The 16377-nt window shown below is 38.4% G+C and overlaps 1 protein-coding gene across 2 annotated transcripts in view; it reads left to right on the top strand.

The window, feature by feature from the left end:
- SLC38A9 (solute carrier family 38 member 9) overlaps positions 1–16377 on the top strand; it is a 46649-nt gene that overhangs the window by 11381 nt on the left and 18891 nt on the right. For both annotated transcript variants that reach the window (XM_036403141.1, XM_036403140.1), the window contains exons 3-11: positions 1872–2004; positions 2591–2712; positions 2857–2920; positions 3029–3122; positions 4104–4274; positions 6735–6794; positions 8901–9098; positions 11870–11977; positions 14083–14189. In XM_036403141.1, coding sequence (XP_036259034.1) covers positions 1872–2004; positions 2591–2712; positions 2857–2920; positions 3029–3122; positions 4104–4274; positions 6735–6794; positions 8901–9098; positions 11870–11977; positions 14083–14189 — 1057 coding nt within the window. The remainder of the gene's footprint in view (positions 1–1871; positions 2005–2590; positions 2713–2856; positions 2921–3028; positions 3123–4103; positions 4275–6734; positions 6795–8900; positions 9099–11869; positions 11978–14082; positions 14190–16377) is intronic.

Below are 16377 nucleotides of genomic sequence, written 5' to 3'. Positions count from 1 at the left end.
GGTCTTCTAATGAAATATTTTTTAGCTGTGTCCAATGATTTGCTCAACCTAATAAATTTTAAGCTAAAATGAGTAAAGTCCTTTGGAACTGAAAGTCCATGAGTATTTTGGTATATTACCTACATGTGGAGTGAGTTAGCCACATGTGCCTATGTTTTGAGTAGTAAAGCTATTGCTTAAAATTTATTTCTGTTAAATTGAGGTATCTTTCTAAATTGTTTATAAGAACACCACAAAAGCGCACACATAAAACATGTATTTTCCCCATTATGTCATAATCATAGGAAGAAGAGTCAATTGAGAATGTTTTAAAAATTTTAAAGTGTTCATTTTCATTTCAGTAAGTAGGAGACAACTTAGCAAATCTAAGCCTTTTTTTCCATGATGAAGGAATATGTAAGAATTGATTAAGATAAAAGAAAGAATGAATTTGTGGAGATGGAAGTTTGTATTCTCTATTTCTGCCTTTTGTGAGTCAGATTTTCTTACTTTTCATAGATACTCCCACCTACTGTCTCCCCTTAAGCACACAGGATTAGGAACCCATCTTCCTATCTTACAAAGACAGAGGAAAGAACTGTATTTCTTATCTTCCTTACAGATAACATGTGATGTCATAGTACAAATGAGTAAATGATTAATTGGGAAAAAGAATGGGAAGTTTTGTATGGATGTTATTGAGAGCTGGGGTTGGAGGGGTTGCCCAAGTTCCTTTGTAGTCTGATACAGAAATGGGTATTGAAAAACAGTAAATTCAAATAGATTTTGCTCATATTACAGAATAAATGGCATGGCTTTATTGCTGACCTAGTTTCTGTTGTTAGTAGTTGCAAGTTTGTTGTGTTCTCTGCTTCTATGGGTTTATGAGTGATTTAAACATCACCCTGGAAGAGGAAGATCAGAAAGCCATTGTGGTAGTTCTAGAAATTAAATTACTGCTGAAAGAAAAAAAAAGCTGATGTATTAAGGCTTAGAGGACAGCAGTGTCCTCTGTCTCGTTTGAGAAATTAGCTTCTCAGTGCTAGGAGTCAATGTTATTTTTAAGCAAGAGCATAATATGGAAGTAAATTATACTTGAGTTAGAAAAAAAAATCTCAGCAATATCATGATTTGGACACATTTGTCTGGTAGTGCTCCTTGCATGAGGGTGTATTGTGGTGTAGCTTTAGGAGCAGCTTTCACTGTGCTTGCTCTGTACCTCTGTGTGTGCAGAGGAAATGAGGGGCATGGGGTGTTCCTGTTTTTTCCTTCAGCAGCTGTGAACATGCCTGCAGTCTAACTCAGGTGGAGTAGAGGAAAGGAGACATAGTCCATTCCCTGTTGCCTTGACTTCAAAATATATATGACCACATGGACTTATTTGGGCTTGGTTCCTTCCCCATAGAATTCCATATAGTGTTTTCAGATAGATTAGTAGTTCCTAATCTTTTCATACGTGGTTGTCACTGCCACCACTCATTCCTCTTTTTGTGCTTTCTGCTTCTGCATTCTCAACGCTTTCTGTTTCTACCTCTGTTCCTCATCACCAGTTCTGGCAATGCCAGTTATAAGCACTAATAAGCTTGCCCAAGCTCATTAACATGTATTTTTCTGTGTGATTCATTGTTGAAAACTAACAGCTGGATATTAGGTCTGATGTTAAGTTGCTCCACAGGATCTGGGCTGGAGGCCATTTTAATATGGGTCTAAACTCACAGTTCTTTCACAGATGGCAACTTCCCTCAATGGCATTAATGGATATTTTGTCATTTGCCTTGTGTCAATGAATGACAAAACCATCCTGAATATTGCTGAGTTGCTCTCTGAGTTGTATCTTGTGTTCCATGGTTTTAAGGGTTTTCCTTTCTTCCCTTTTTTTTCCCCTCCTTTAGACCATTTCACGTGGAGCCCACAAACATAGTCAGTGTGAATGATGACATGCAAAGAGTCACTGATGAAGCTTCAGCAATGAATAAGCGGATTCATTACTATAGCAGGCTCACATCCCCTGCAGACAGGGCATTGGTAAGGCAAAGACAGGGCCTCATTAAGTGGGTGGCCTCTGGCATGTTGGGTCTTACACAGCCTGGATTTATATAAGCAGCAGGACTAAAGGTTGGGGGAGAATTGTTCTGCAGTTTGCTTTGAATCAAGTATGTGGTAGCTGAGTGCCTTCCAAAGGTTTTGTTTTATCGCAGGCTGTTATTTACTTCTTGTGCAATGCCTTCACCATTAAAAGAAAATATACAAACAGCATTAATTTTATAACAGTGATCCAGGCTGCCCAGATTTCTCCCACCCATAAGATTAAAGCAGTGGCTGGCTGCAATAACTGAACTGTTGAGCTAGCATGATCTGTTCATAGTGTGCTTACACACATTTTGCAGAAGAAAAATGCATTTTTCTCGCTATCTAGCTAGAAATTCTATCAACTGTTTGTTGGTATTTTCCCCCTAGGAAGAGAATTAGCATAGTACAACCTTCTATTTCTTTTTCTTTTTTTTTTTTTTTATTGTAGTTTCCCATGACTTACAGTAGTTGACTTGCTGTGTTTAAGACAATTAGTTACCTTGATGTTACTAATAAATCTTATTTTTTATCCATTTGTTAGATTGCTCCTGACCATGTCCTCCCAGCTCCTGATGAAATCTACGTGTACAGTCCATTAGGAACTGCTTTTAAAGTTGACAGTTGCACAGATGGCTATGGTAAAAACTCCAGTCTAGTGACAATGTATGTTAAACACCTTGCCCTATAATAGCCAGAAAATGCATGATTATTGAATGTTCTACATTAACAACATAACTGTTGTTAACTAAGATGAGAGTGTGAAGTAAGACTGGTTCTTAAAATATTCACTGGATTTTTTCTTCCTAGATTTATGATATGGAATACCATGATGGGTACATCCATATTAAGCATCCCATGGGGAATAAAACAGGTAAACTATGAAAAATGTATCCATATGAAAATGTTTCAGCAACATGGCTTACTCTTTTTTTGTAGTATATTCACAAATAAAATGAACTGTATTTCTCCCTCTTAACAGGCAGGCTTCACTTCTGGAATTATTCTCATCTTACTGATGGGCATTTTGACTCTTTATTGCTGTTACAGAGTTGTGAAATCACGGCAAATGATACGTAAGAAATCCAAAGCTTCATCGTGCAAGTACTTTAAGTGTGAAATACCAATATGTATTAGATTCTGTTTGTATGTGTCTTTTACTATATGTTAAACCTGACCTGCAAATAAAAGCTGTTCTTTGAATATCTCTATTTTTGTAGTCTGTGTCTAAGCTCTGTGTGCTAAATGACTGTCTTCCCTTATTAGATATTCCTTCAGTTTCTTGGGACCTAGGTACTATAGCCAAACACAATCTCTTCTCAAGCAGTATTTCAAATGTTCACTTACTAAGTTTTTGGGAACTTAGGGAGGTAGAGGCATCTTTTCTCAATAAGCGCTGTCCAGTTCTCTACACGTCTGATCAACTTGCACAGTGGAGCAGCATGGGGTGTAGCTGTACCCCTTTGTGTTGTGTGCCTGTATTACCCTAATGTTTCTGCTTATTCTGTGTTGAAAGCCCTCTCAGTACTATCAGCAGCTGAAGCAGTCACTGACAGCAGCTCTAATTAGAATGTACTTCTATTGTTCAAAACTCACCTTGGGGCTCTTCTTTGGTTGGTGCTTTTGTGCACAAACTAACATCTCACTTGCTCAAATAAAGGCCATTAAGACCTTTGTCAGTTTGGTACTGAATTCATTTCAGGGCAGAGGAATAGGTTGATGAATAGTTCATGACCTGGTCTGCTTTTCCATAACTTCTGCAAAAGGCTTTAGCTGCAAATGCATGGTGGCATTTTTGCCATGTCTTATTTCAGTGCTTCTGAAAATATTCAAAATAGTAGTATGGCCACAATAAAAGTGTCTACTTTAGGCTTCTTCATTCAAACACTTAATGAGTGCTATATTTTAAAGTTACTGGCAATTTTCTTAGTCCTTGAAAGCACTGTGAATGTGTGTCAGAGTATTCTTGAAAAAAACCACATTTTGTCCTGAATAGTTCTATTGACTCTAATGTAACATTTTGTTTAGATATATTTTGAGTTTTGTGTCTTTTTCAGCTTTAACAGATACCTCAAACTGGGAATTCCCAGACGTTTGCAAATATTACTTTGGATCCTTTGGTCAATGGTCAAGCCTCTTATTTTCAATGGTATCACTTGTTGGAGCCATGGTTGTTTATTGGGTACTTATGTCCAACTTTCTGTTCAACACGGGGAAATTTATATACAGTAAGTATACATTTTTGTATAAGTTTTACAGCAATCCTTTGTAAAGATCAAGACTGCCTTATACTGAAAAAGGATTGTCCACTTTACGTAATCTTGATTTTCCTGCTACATTGTGTGAAAAATCAATTGAGAGTAAGTAACTATGTGTGGTGGTATGGGCAAAGTCCTCTGCGTTGTCAAAGCTACTTTTTCAATTTCTCTCTCAGAGTGTAGTTTTCTTGGTATAGTTTAAACAACCTAAACCTGGCTGCTTGTTTCCACTCTATTTTCACTCCCCCTTTGTTTGCATGGGATTGCCATATAGGAAGTTTTTGCAAGCATCCGTGAGGAAGCAATGAACTCTATTGCAGTAAAAATGATTCTTAGTGTGGCATTGCTACAAAATAAAACACATTGGGTTTTTATACCCTGGTGCCTGCACAGGCACACAAGCATTTGTGTGTGTAATGAATGTAGATTTGTGGGAATTGGTGATTGAATTGAGAGCTTTGAAAATCTGACTCATAGCATTGACTAGGTTGGCTAAGACTTAAAATATTCTGTTTTGAAGGTTATTTCTGAGGCAAATAACAGCACAGGCTGTTAAGCCTGTTAAACAGTGTTTCATTAGAATTCCCATCATCCCTATAGGACGTACTTTACTATGTTGGTTAGTTACTGATGAATTTTATAGCTGACCTAATTTATATGTTGTTACAGGCATTTCATTTTAGACTTGGGGTTTTTTTTAAAAAGTTTACCACTTTAATCTTAAATTATTCTAAAATTAAATAATGCCAGTTCTAATAAATGGCATTGTTATTATTATTATAAATGGCATAAATAAAATTTTAAATGGTGAGAAGATTTTTGTAGGAAAAAGTCCTGCTTTTCCGTGGGACTGGCATGTTACTTTATCCCTTACCTCTGTTTCTTTGGAGTTCTTATTTAAGTTGTTTGGTCTAAGGTGACAATCACTGGCTTCTTATCCTAACTTTCATACTTAATTACTAGGTAATAAAATGCATAATATTATGTAGGTTTGACACAGTGGCATCTTCCAACCATGTGTTTCTAAGTATTCTAAGCAGGAATTCAGTAAGTGCTCTAAGTATTCAGCAGCAGCTTATATTTTCTTTAATTCTAATACAAAAACATCTGCACATACAGTTTAGGTGGGGAAAAATTTATTTTCTGCGGGAAGATGGTGTAGAAATCTGTAGTACAGAAAAAATGCAAGAATTGTTAGCTGAGTGCAATATCATGTCTTTAACATGGTGTTGCATGGTCTTGTTCAGTTTCTGTTTAATGGGAAAAACCACATCCACAAATTAAATTGCTAGTCCTAAACTGCTTTTTAAATACAGAAGAAACAGAAGTTGACATCTATAACAAATTTGAAAGTGCTTTAATTCTGTAAGAGCTATTAATTTTAATTGCTTCTCACTAAGTACTTTTTTTTAAATTAAGAACACAAAATTATGATTTTAGTTAAGTTTTTTGATTTTTGTATACTCTGAACTAGTAGAAGTAAGTATGAGAAACTTATTTGTGATTCAGGGTGTCATAAATAAAAATAAAGAAAGAGGAAGCAGTTTTCTTGCCACAAGACCTTTTGCTTTCTCTATGAGAAACAAGCTGCTGTTAATTGCATTTAAAAAATCTGAAGCCAACTGCCCCACTTGATTTTCTGTGCATAACATGCCCACGTGCAACAGAAACAAAACTTAACCAGTGACAGAAGCAAAATCTAACCAGTGACACACTGATGCAGTTTCCAAGGCTGATGGAGCATTTTCTGTGTGTATCTATACACATAATGCATAAATACAATGAAATTGCTGTCCAATACCCTTATAGAGGTGAGGCTGCCGAAACTTGGAAATAACTGGTGTGGTATACCAGCAAAGTAGCACAGGAGTGTCCTGGAAATAAAATACTACTAGCGATGCCTGTACGACAGTGAGGCTTTAACCTTTTCCCAGGGTTTCCCATGGAAACATGGGAAAAGCATCCCACAGAGCCTCTTCTGAAAAAGAAAATATTAGAAAATTATTAAGGGAAGCTTTTTCTGTATAACACTGTCTGGACTAGGGGTATGTTTGCATACCCTTTTTTTTGTGTCCCAAAAGAGGCTGGATTTAAGATGCATCCCCTCACTGTCCTGCTGTTCAACACTATTGAGTAGCTGGGAGAAGTGGAGGTGTGCTTGTGGAACAGGAATCCTGGGACTGGGGAGTCTTTGGAAATTTATAAATGGACAGGGCTTCTGAGAAGAAAGTAATAGAGTGTAGAGCTACTTTAAAACATTTCTACAGTAATTAGAAAACTTCCACTTGGGTCTTGAAGGAATGAAAGCTGCTGTGTTGTTCCTCTGATACAATTTTCCAAAATATTTTCTTACTTAATTTCAGTCAAGTTAACAGATGAAAGCCTAATAGCAGATATGGGACATTGATAATGAGATTTTCTTCTTTGCAGACTTTGTTCATGACATTAATATAACAGATATTGTTCCTGGCACCAATGGAAGTAACAAAGGTAAGAAGCACTTATAGTATTGTGTTACCAGTTTTGGGTGGGGGTTTAAAGGTAAATCATTATGCTTCAATGCCTAACCACATGCCAGTTGTAAATTATGTATCATAAGTTGTAACTATGTGTTTCTTAAAAAACTGCAAGTTTCTATCTGGGATTTGTACTTCCACAAATAACCAGACACTTGGAGATCTGAATAACTGGGGAAGTAAAAAATAAGTTTAAAAAGTGGAGGTGAGAATAAGTATTAAAGAGCCAGTTACAAGTTTCTGTATGCCCAGATACATCCTCCTTAAAAGCGTTACTGTTAACTTTTTAACAGTAGTTGCGCAATGAGGAATTGCCTTAAGGAATTTTAACTTTCACACCCTAAATTTGAGGCGCCTTAGTTCTGTTTACTGTTTAAAATCTGGACTGGGGCAACTTTACTACTCAAAAGTTGTGCAGCAAGATTATTATTAAAAAAACTTATGTAAGAACAGTTTTTTTGATGCTGAGTGCAAAAAAGAAATGTGTCAGGCTACTTGCACCTCTGCTTATGCTTTTGGAGAGTGTGACATTTGCACAACTAAAGGAAGAAACTGCAGTCAAGTATGAACATAAGTCTGTTCCAAGTTCTTAAGTAGGCAGAATAATGGAGAATGAAGGCAAGAGCAAAGCAAGGCAGGCGTTGTCAACCCCTGAATCTTTTCTGCCTCTGTCACAGTGACTGAATCCGTACTGCGTTCTTAGGAAGCAGAAAGCTTTCTCTATCCTGAGTGCATGAGGAATGGGGAAACATATCACTACCAGCTGGACAGCTGTGTGTAACACTAGCTGCAGCTGTGTCTGGAGAACAGATGTTGGAGTCAGGCAAAGGAGTTGAGAAATAGTTCTGAAAACCAGTTGATTTGTGTTTGAGCTAGTGTTGAATCCTGCTCCTCTAACAGTCCTTACCAGCTAGGCACCAATTTGTGCTCTCTCCTGCTTCTGCTGTTCTCTCCCATGCTTATGCAGCAGGGGGTATAACTTGGAGGCAAAGTAGACAATATTCCACACTATCCTCCACCAACTAGATTTAAACCAGCTGCTACACAGAATTAAGGGCTGTCAGATGTTCAAGTGACTCTTGACAGGACATCCAGGGATACCAAGGAGATCAGTAAGAATAAAAGTGTTTTTCAAGGTTTGTGAAACAATCCTCTTTTAAGGAAGAAATTTGTGAGAATGTTTTTTATGCGTTTGCCTTTTTTGACAGAACAGAAATGGAGACAATGTAGGATAGTGGCTATCAACTGTTGTGGGATGCCAAGATTTTAAATAAGACATTATGAGAACAGTAAATTTTATATTTCAACACAGAGCTTCATAGGCATGTGTTTCTCAGAGGGTCTTTTTGGTTGATTTTTTTGATTGATTTTCACTTGTTCAGGTGCTGCCATTGATCAACCTCCATGTAAGAGGAGTATGACATTACCTCTTAGCACTGTTACTGGAGCACATCTTAAATTTGTTGTGTTGTGTTGTCTGGCAGTGATGTACTTACCCCTGTCATGGCACAAAGATGACAAAAGTGTTTTTGTTCAGTGTGTGGGTTTTCAACCTGCCAGTTGTTACAGTACCTTTCTTATAATCCTTAGTTTGTTTTTAGAGCAATTTACCAGTAATTTAGGCTCTTCAGTGCACTTGAATTTTGGTTGATATGATCTTACTGAAGTGTGCAGGGACAGATTAGGGTGCTAAATATGCAGCCAGATGCAGGGGAGCATTACTGTGACTTGATTCCAGCAGGTGCACATGGGCACTGAACAGGCCTCGTTATAGGTATGTGACTTTGAAGGATGATCCTGTGTCACAACTTGGGCTTCAGATAAATTATCATCTTTGTTGTGGTCAAGTGGGAGAACTGTACCTCTGTCAGATTAGAGTGCAAGGTGCCTAGCAGTGGAATCTTAGCAATGAATTCCTGATTAAAAAAACAAACAAGTTAGGAACTGAGATACTGAACACGGCACTTGAGCAGTCCTCAGTAGGTAAAACACACCAGCAGTTGCGGGCTCTTGACTCTGAGTATTCTGTGCAAATAAAACCCTTTTCATCTGAGGATGTTTTTGTTTTCCTTTGTTCCAGTCATTTGTCCAAGTGCTGCTAGTGATCACCCACCACAGAACACGACTGTGATGTTCTCTTCTGGCAACAGAACAGGTTTTGAACTCTTTGAGGAATGGTGGGACAAATCAAAAACAGTACCATTTTACCTGATTGCAGTTCTTCTACCCCTGCTAAATCTGAAGTCTCCGTCCTTCTTTGCAAAGTTCAATGTCCTAGGTAGGTAACAAATACTATTAAAGCATTGGTTCCCTGTGACTGAAGTGTATAGAAGACAGTGAAAACTACTCCAGTGAGTAGAATCATAAAATCTTTTAGGTTGGGAAAGTCTGTAAGGTCACTGAGTGCAACTGTTAACCCAACACTGTCAAGTCCACCACTAAACCATGTCCATAAGTGCTGTATCTGCACATTGTGCAGGTTTAATACATCTAGGGATGGTGACTCAATAATTTCTCTGGACAGCCTGTTTCAAAGCTTGACAACCCTTTCTGAGAAGAACATTTCCCAAATCTGAACATTCCCTGGAACAGCTTGAGGCCATGTCCTCTCATCCTGTCACTGGTTGCTTGGGAGAAGAGACCAAGGCTCAGTTGGCCACAGCCAGTTGTTCAGGCAGCTGTAGAGAGTGATAAGGTCTCCCCTGAGCCTCCTTTTCTCCAGGATAAACACCCCCAGCTCCCTCAGCTGCTCCTCACAGCACTTGTGCTCCTCACCCTTCATTAGCTTCATTTCCTTTCCCTAGACACTTCCAGCATCAAAATGTCCTCTTGTCATGAGGAGCCCAAAACTGGCAGTTTTTATGTCACAGGAGCAGTCTCATCAGTGCCCAGCACAGGGGGACAATCCCTGCCCTGGTCTGGCTGGCCACAGCATTGCTGATCCAGGCCAGGGTGCCATTGGCCTTCTTGGCCACCTGTCAGCACATTGCCAGCCCATGTTCAGCTTCTGTCAATCAGCACCTCCAGATCCTTTTCTATTATGCAGCTTTCCAGCCACTGTTCCAGTATTTTGGTGGCAGCCCATATTGTGCCTCGAAGTGGGTTGTTGGTTGGTATATTAACCCCACAGGCTTTGTCTGCTGCTTTGCTTGAATCTTACGGGTAATATGGAGTTCATTTTTCTTCCTTTTCTTCCTTTCCTTCCTTTTTCTTGCTTAATAATACCATGAAACAAATTCCATTACATCTACAACAGATTTTCCCAAATGGTTCTCTACATACCACTGTGCAGCATTTGATACATGTTACCTTGGTATAGTCAGGCATATTCTTCCTCCTCTGGTAAACATTTCAAACCAGCAGTTGCTTCTGATCTGAAGACATTTTCTGACAATCAGGTGACTAATTAATTACAGCATCAGTCAGTCAGTATGACCTGCTTCTGTTCTTTGTCCCAACTTCCAGTATTGTGGATTCCTCTGTGCTGCAGAGGAAACAATTGTGACTTCCTGCTTACATGTCTTGAGGTAGAATGCCAAGGTGGTGGGGCTGATAAAGTGAGTAAAGCATATGCATGATGGGTGGAGCTGGTCACAGTTCAGGGAGTAGAAAATGTCTGAGGGGTAGCACTGAAGCCCACAATGAAGAGAAAGAGAAAACTGGATGTGGATCAGAGGTTGAAAAAGTTGGATATGCATTGTAAAGGTGGTAGAGGACAGGGATTTGAAAGTCTAGTTTGTTCATCTGTTCCATAGTGACACTTTATCAGAGCTTTGATCTGCTCTTGCTGAAACCACTAAATGAAAATACCATGCGGGAATTTGTGTACTCGATCAAAGTACTTGATTTGGTACTTTGCTTCTGTGCAAAAGGTGTGGGTTTTATGTAGAAAAAAAATTAAACCCAGAATATGAATTACTCATTGCTTCAATAGATTATTATGTAATTGAGAAGGTGTTCAAAATTGCCTTAATTTTTGTAAACCTTGAAGTTTATAAGACAATAAAAAATGGAAGACAATTTTGAGATGATGAAATTTATCTCAGTAGAGTTTTACTTATTTTGATAGCTGTGGAAACAGAAGTCATTAGGAAACTACAGAGTCTTTTAGCTGATCTTCACATATAGAACCTTTTATTTTCCTAATTTCTTGTCTGTGCTCAAGAGATTATCAATCAAATTATAATTCCTTCTGTTTATTTTTTAACTTTGCTGGGTTAAAATGCTGGGGTTTTGTCTTCACTTGCTTACAGCCTGTTCTCTGCTCACCAGCAGCATTATTGGCCATGAGGTTCATTGCAGTAGCCTTAATTATTGTTGTTCAGTTTCCTTCAATTTTTAGGTAGTTACTATTCTGCTCTTGTCTCCTTCAAATGGTCTGAAACAGGACCATATACCCTCCATTCTGCAGGTATACACAGCAAGACATTATACGCATCTGTGATCTCATTTGTAGTTGTTAAGCTGTACAGGTGCCTGCTGGATGCCTCTTAACCAATGAGATGGAATGCAAACCCGGTATTATAACAAAGATTATCCAAAGTTACAAATAACACAATGCTTTAATCAGTAGCATTGAAGTGTCGTCACCAACTTCTGGCTCCAAATGTAAAGTTCATAAGTGCAGTAATTTCACTTTCCATTGAGCTGTTTGGTTCAAAAAGTCAGTGACTAGATGAACATTGTAATAGCTGGAGTGCTATGATCAGTCTCCACTTAGATTGAAATCCTGGCAGTGGAAGCTGGAACTGGTCTGTTTGTGCCGAAAGACCTATGTGCCCAGCAGCAGGGATTACCGGGTACTTCCTCTACTGTCACCAGCACCGGGAAGTTATTAAACTTGCTGGAAGTTTATATTGGGTGCATGTACATTATTTTTTCTCTCTGATTTACAAGAGAAGTAAAGAAGAAGTTTAGACCTAGTCTTCTGTTAGGAATGAATACTAACTATAACTGCTTGACTACTAGCAACTAGATGGATGGAGGAGAAATTAAATCCTGCATAATACTTTTTACTATATCATGGTATTTGCCTCTTGTTTTTTCCAGGTACAGTTTCAGTTGTCTACTTAGTTTTTCTGGTTACAGTAAAGGCTGCTCATCTGGGAATACACTTAGAATTCAACTGGTTTACAGAGAATGAATTTTTTGTACCAGGTAAGATAGTTAAAATGCAGTGGTGAAGTATATATTTGGTGAGTTTAATTTTTTTTTTTTTTTCTCTTTTACCTTTATCACCTCTGAAACATAAATAGAGGAAATGCTGATGTTGCAACTAGAGGAAAGATCCCTCCGGACCAAATGGCAAGGAATCCCTTTCCCAGTGATGTTCCTTAGTTAACAGGCACTATCAACAGTAGGGAAGAGAAGGAGCCCCTATCAGCGGAATCTTCAACATATATCTTATGCCAGAGAGTTTACCTTAGTCCTGTTTCACCTATGTTATTTTAAGTTCTAGTTGTACCAGTTTCAGATCATGCCTATTTCAGTAGCAATTAGAAATTACAAACTGTAGACAGACTGACTGTTAAGGGTGATTTAAGTTCTCCACGCACTGTCTTGCTTAAATAAAATAGCTCATTCATCATAATTTGCAAGTACAGTTTTCCCATACTTCCCAGTTTATCTCAAGTTTTAGGCCATAATCTTTGTAGCTCTTCTCTTTCAAACACCCATTAGCCAGTTTTATCCCATCAGTACATATCAGTATGTTTTTGTTTTTATTGAAGATTGTTTGATGCCTATTTGTTCTTTCCAAATTACTGTTATAAATTCCTCTGTGAGATGCCGTAGTCATAAACAAGAGGCATTTGGTATTGCTTGAACAGCTAGCCTAAAGAGATGAAGTTTCTTTTTTTAAGAAACCTGGAATAAGAGAACAAAGGTTAGGTCCTAGTTGGCTTTCCCCCATCCGTTACAATAAGCAAAATTTTGTGACCAGTTAGCTCTAGGGAGCTGTGTCCTAAACATTAGAATAGTATCCCTTCTTCTGTTCTTAGAAACAAATGAGAAAAATGGGTTGTAGTGACGCACGTGCTGCAGGCCATTGAGAAATAGAGCACCCAGTAGTTTGATTAATTTGGCAAAAACTCCTACTGCTAGGAGATAGAAAAAGCAGGTACCTAATGCATACAAATACAGCTTCCAGGAGATTCTGAAACTGTCAGTTTGCTTTTTATTATTGAGATTGAAGTAGTGCATGGAAAACAGGGCCTAGAAGTCAAGGCCACAAGTTGCTTGCACTCTCAATTCTGTCAGTAGCACATCATGCTAATTAGATATTGAAGGTACAGTGAAACCAGCTCTAGGGAAGGCTTATTCTTTCAGTTTGGATAAGCCCTTCTTTAGTTGCCTGGAGTGTGTTTACTTTCCTAACTTCATAGCACTTTACAGAAGTCTGTTTTAAATATGTTTGCATGGAGCTCTCTGTGGTTTGTTCTGTAAGGGTTTGTGAACCTCTAAAGAGTGTTGTGCTATACTTCTGGATGCTTTTCAGAAGCTGCCTATCTTAGGGTTCTCTAATTGCTGTTAGCACTCTAAAGAGTACATACATTCTTAGGTAATACCAATTAAGATGTTGCTTTAATGATGTTATGCATTGGTGAATTCCTAGACGATTTGCAGCACTTGGAGAACCACCATCTTGTGAACATCTTTTGAGTATTAAAAGAAGCAGAAAAATGCTATTCCCATGGAGAAAAGAAGGAAATTCTTTTCATACATGCTGTGAAGCATGATAAGAAATTGCTCTGCCTTTCTTTATGCCCTGTCTTGTAAGCAGAACCTCTTAAGTATCTACAGATGTAATTTTTCTTCCGGTAGCATAAGTGACTTCTTAATAACTAAAAGTGTTCACAGGGTAAATGATTCCTTCCCTCCATCTCCCTCTTCAGGAACCCGTAGGTATACAGCCTCACTGCTGTCAATTCCAGTTTCACAAATGATTTCCAGTTAAACTGTTGAGGAGCAGAAAACCTTGTATGTACCAATCTTAAATTAACCTAGTAATCACTGATGGTTGGAGTCTATCAGAGAAGCCCTGCTGGAAAGTATATTCTATAGTAACTATTGTCTTCATGTATCTTGCACTTCCTGATTAAGTATCTGCATTGGCTGTGGTCAGATACGAGATAGATTGTCCCATTTCAAGATGGAGGTTCATGCATTTGTCAGTACCCTCCAGAGCACTGTATGTCATCTGCATTTTGTCATTGTTTGTTTCAAAGAAGTAATTTAAAAACACTTTTTTTTTCTTTGTTTAGAGTTTAGAATTCTGTTCCCTCAGCTGACAGGGGTTCTAACACTTGCCTTCTTCATCCACAATTGTGTCATCACACTTCTTCAGAATAACAGGAATCAAGAAAACAACGTAAGTAACGTCACAAAACTGTGCTTATTTATTCTAGATTGCCAGACAACAGTAATTTTTTCCTGTGATTTGATAAGAAAAAAGCTACACATTCTTTTCCTTGCTATGAGGCAGTAACAGATAAATTACAAATTCATTTACATAAAAGCCCTGAGGAATGCCCCAAATTTACAAGCTGGTATTAAATAGCCAAATTACACACAAGAGGCAGATGACTTGACCATGTTGTAGGACGCAATGAAAACTGACCAATTTTAGAATGAAAAATGGTGGAAAGTATTTGGTACATGACTGATGTTAGCAGAATCCTGAAAAGTAGTTTTGAGGTCTAGGTAATAACTGTTCTCGGAATTGCTTCAGTAGTTTTGTGTCACAATTCTAGTCAAAGTGAATAGAGAAACTTGGCACAATTTAGGAAATCCTGCAAGTTGAAGCCTGGACCAGGAGGCTTTGTGATACATAGTCTTTGGACTGGTGCTTTACCCTTGAAAAAGCTAAGCACTGCTTCTCCAGATGGAACTGCATTCTTTGTTAATATCTTCCCATTTTAAAATACCAAATGGAGTAAATACAATACACAGAGTCTGAGAGTAACTTTTACTTTAATTATTTTTATTATTTTATTTTTTCCTCTCTACTTCCAAGGATTCTTGTCCAGCTTCATTAAAATGTTAGCTGTAAAGGTACCTGCAATAACATAAAAAGATTTTTAAATACTAGGTGTATGAAAAACTGTAATGAAATCATAGAATCCCAGAATGCTTGAGGTTGTAAGGAACCTCTGGAACCTCTTATTCCCCCTACTGAATCAGCGCCACTTAGAGCCAGATGCTTATCCAGCACATCAGATAAAATAGATCAGATTTGATTATTTGACAGTGAAGTACAGATTATGTACCAATGCAATGAGATGACCTCTTAGGCTTTAAAAGTCTGCATAGTTGCTTCCTTTTACCTGTGAATCAAGACCAGCTTGTGAATTACGTATCTGCAAAGGAGTCATGCATTGTCCTCCAGGAAAGCTTCTGGGGGCTTAGGGCTTCTCAGCTAGAAGTCTGGACAAAGAAAGCTAAATAAGCTTTTTCTTGATTTCCTTAAGAAAATCTTATGATGTGGAGAAGGGCAAGATTTCTCTTTAACTGTGGCTTTCAAATTCTAAAGGCTAGATCTCCAGCAATCAGCTCTATATGCTAATACCCTCATTCCATCTTCAAGGTTTTCCTGTGTATTTTCCCCCTCTGTTTACATCGGAGCAAGCAATCAGATGCAAAGAGCAGCACCTGGAGTGTTCTCCAGCTTGCTTTTCCTGTGTGAAGGAGGAAGAAACTGTTGCCTGCATTTGAATCAGCTTTTCTAATACCCTCCCTGGAGCTTAACTTGAATTTCCAAGTCAGCCGTAGCATGGATCTCAAGCCCTTGACAAAACTCTGCATTGCAGAAGAAGGTTCAAATTGCTTAGAAAGGACAGCTTTGAAGTATGGCAGGAAAGATTTCTAATGGGAAAACAAATCTCTGTGTAATTCTTGTAGTAGTTTTATTTGGCTGGAGATTGCTTTTCCTCTTTGTAGCTGTACAGGAGCCTTTCACCTAGGTCTCAAAAGTGCTTTGCAAATGTTAATGAAGTACCTGTGCTCTTGAAGAGCTGTTTTGTGATTATGTCACTAAGCTGCTGGGTTAAGTGGGAGATTTCCATATATATAGGGGTCTTGCCCTCTGTCATAAGTCATGGGGGGTTTTTCCAATATATTTACAAGATGCTTCCTTCTCTCAGGATCTGATGGGGTGATACTGACACAACTCCATGGATAAAAACGTCACTGTTTTATTGATGGACCTGTTAACATGGCACTTCCTTCAGTGTTCTGTCAAAAGGCACAGAACTTGGCAAGCTGGAAAAGCACTGTTTTAGTCTTGATCAAAACTTACTGAAACTAGAGGTCATAGAACAACTCTCTGGGGAGGTGGAAAAGAGTAAGACAAACAATAACGTTCCTCTTATGGAGTCAGAAATTCAAAACAATAGCAGCTTCCATTCTGGTCACAGGCGTGCATCACAGCCAAAAGCTAAAATACACATGGGGGAGGAGTGCTCTGGCCACTATTCCTGTACAGTGGTGTGGATGTGAGAAGAGAAGAGCAGTGCACCAGAGCAAGCCACATGTCAGCAGCACAGCCTGGAGAAGCCCTG

This window comes from Molothrus ater, chromosome Z (genome assembly GCF_012460135.2).
Source record: "Molothrus ater isolate BHLD 08-10-18 breed brown headed cowbird chromosome Z, BPBGC_Mater_1.1, whole genome shotgun sequence".
Taxonomy (NCBI): domain Eukaryota; kingdom Metazoa; phylum Chordata; class Aves; order Passeriformes; family Icteridae; genus Molothrus; species Molothrus ater.
This window is presented reverse-complemented; position numbering and strand designations above follow the sequence as displayed.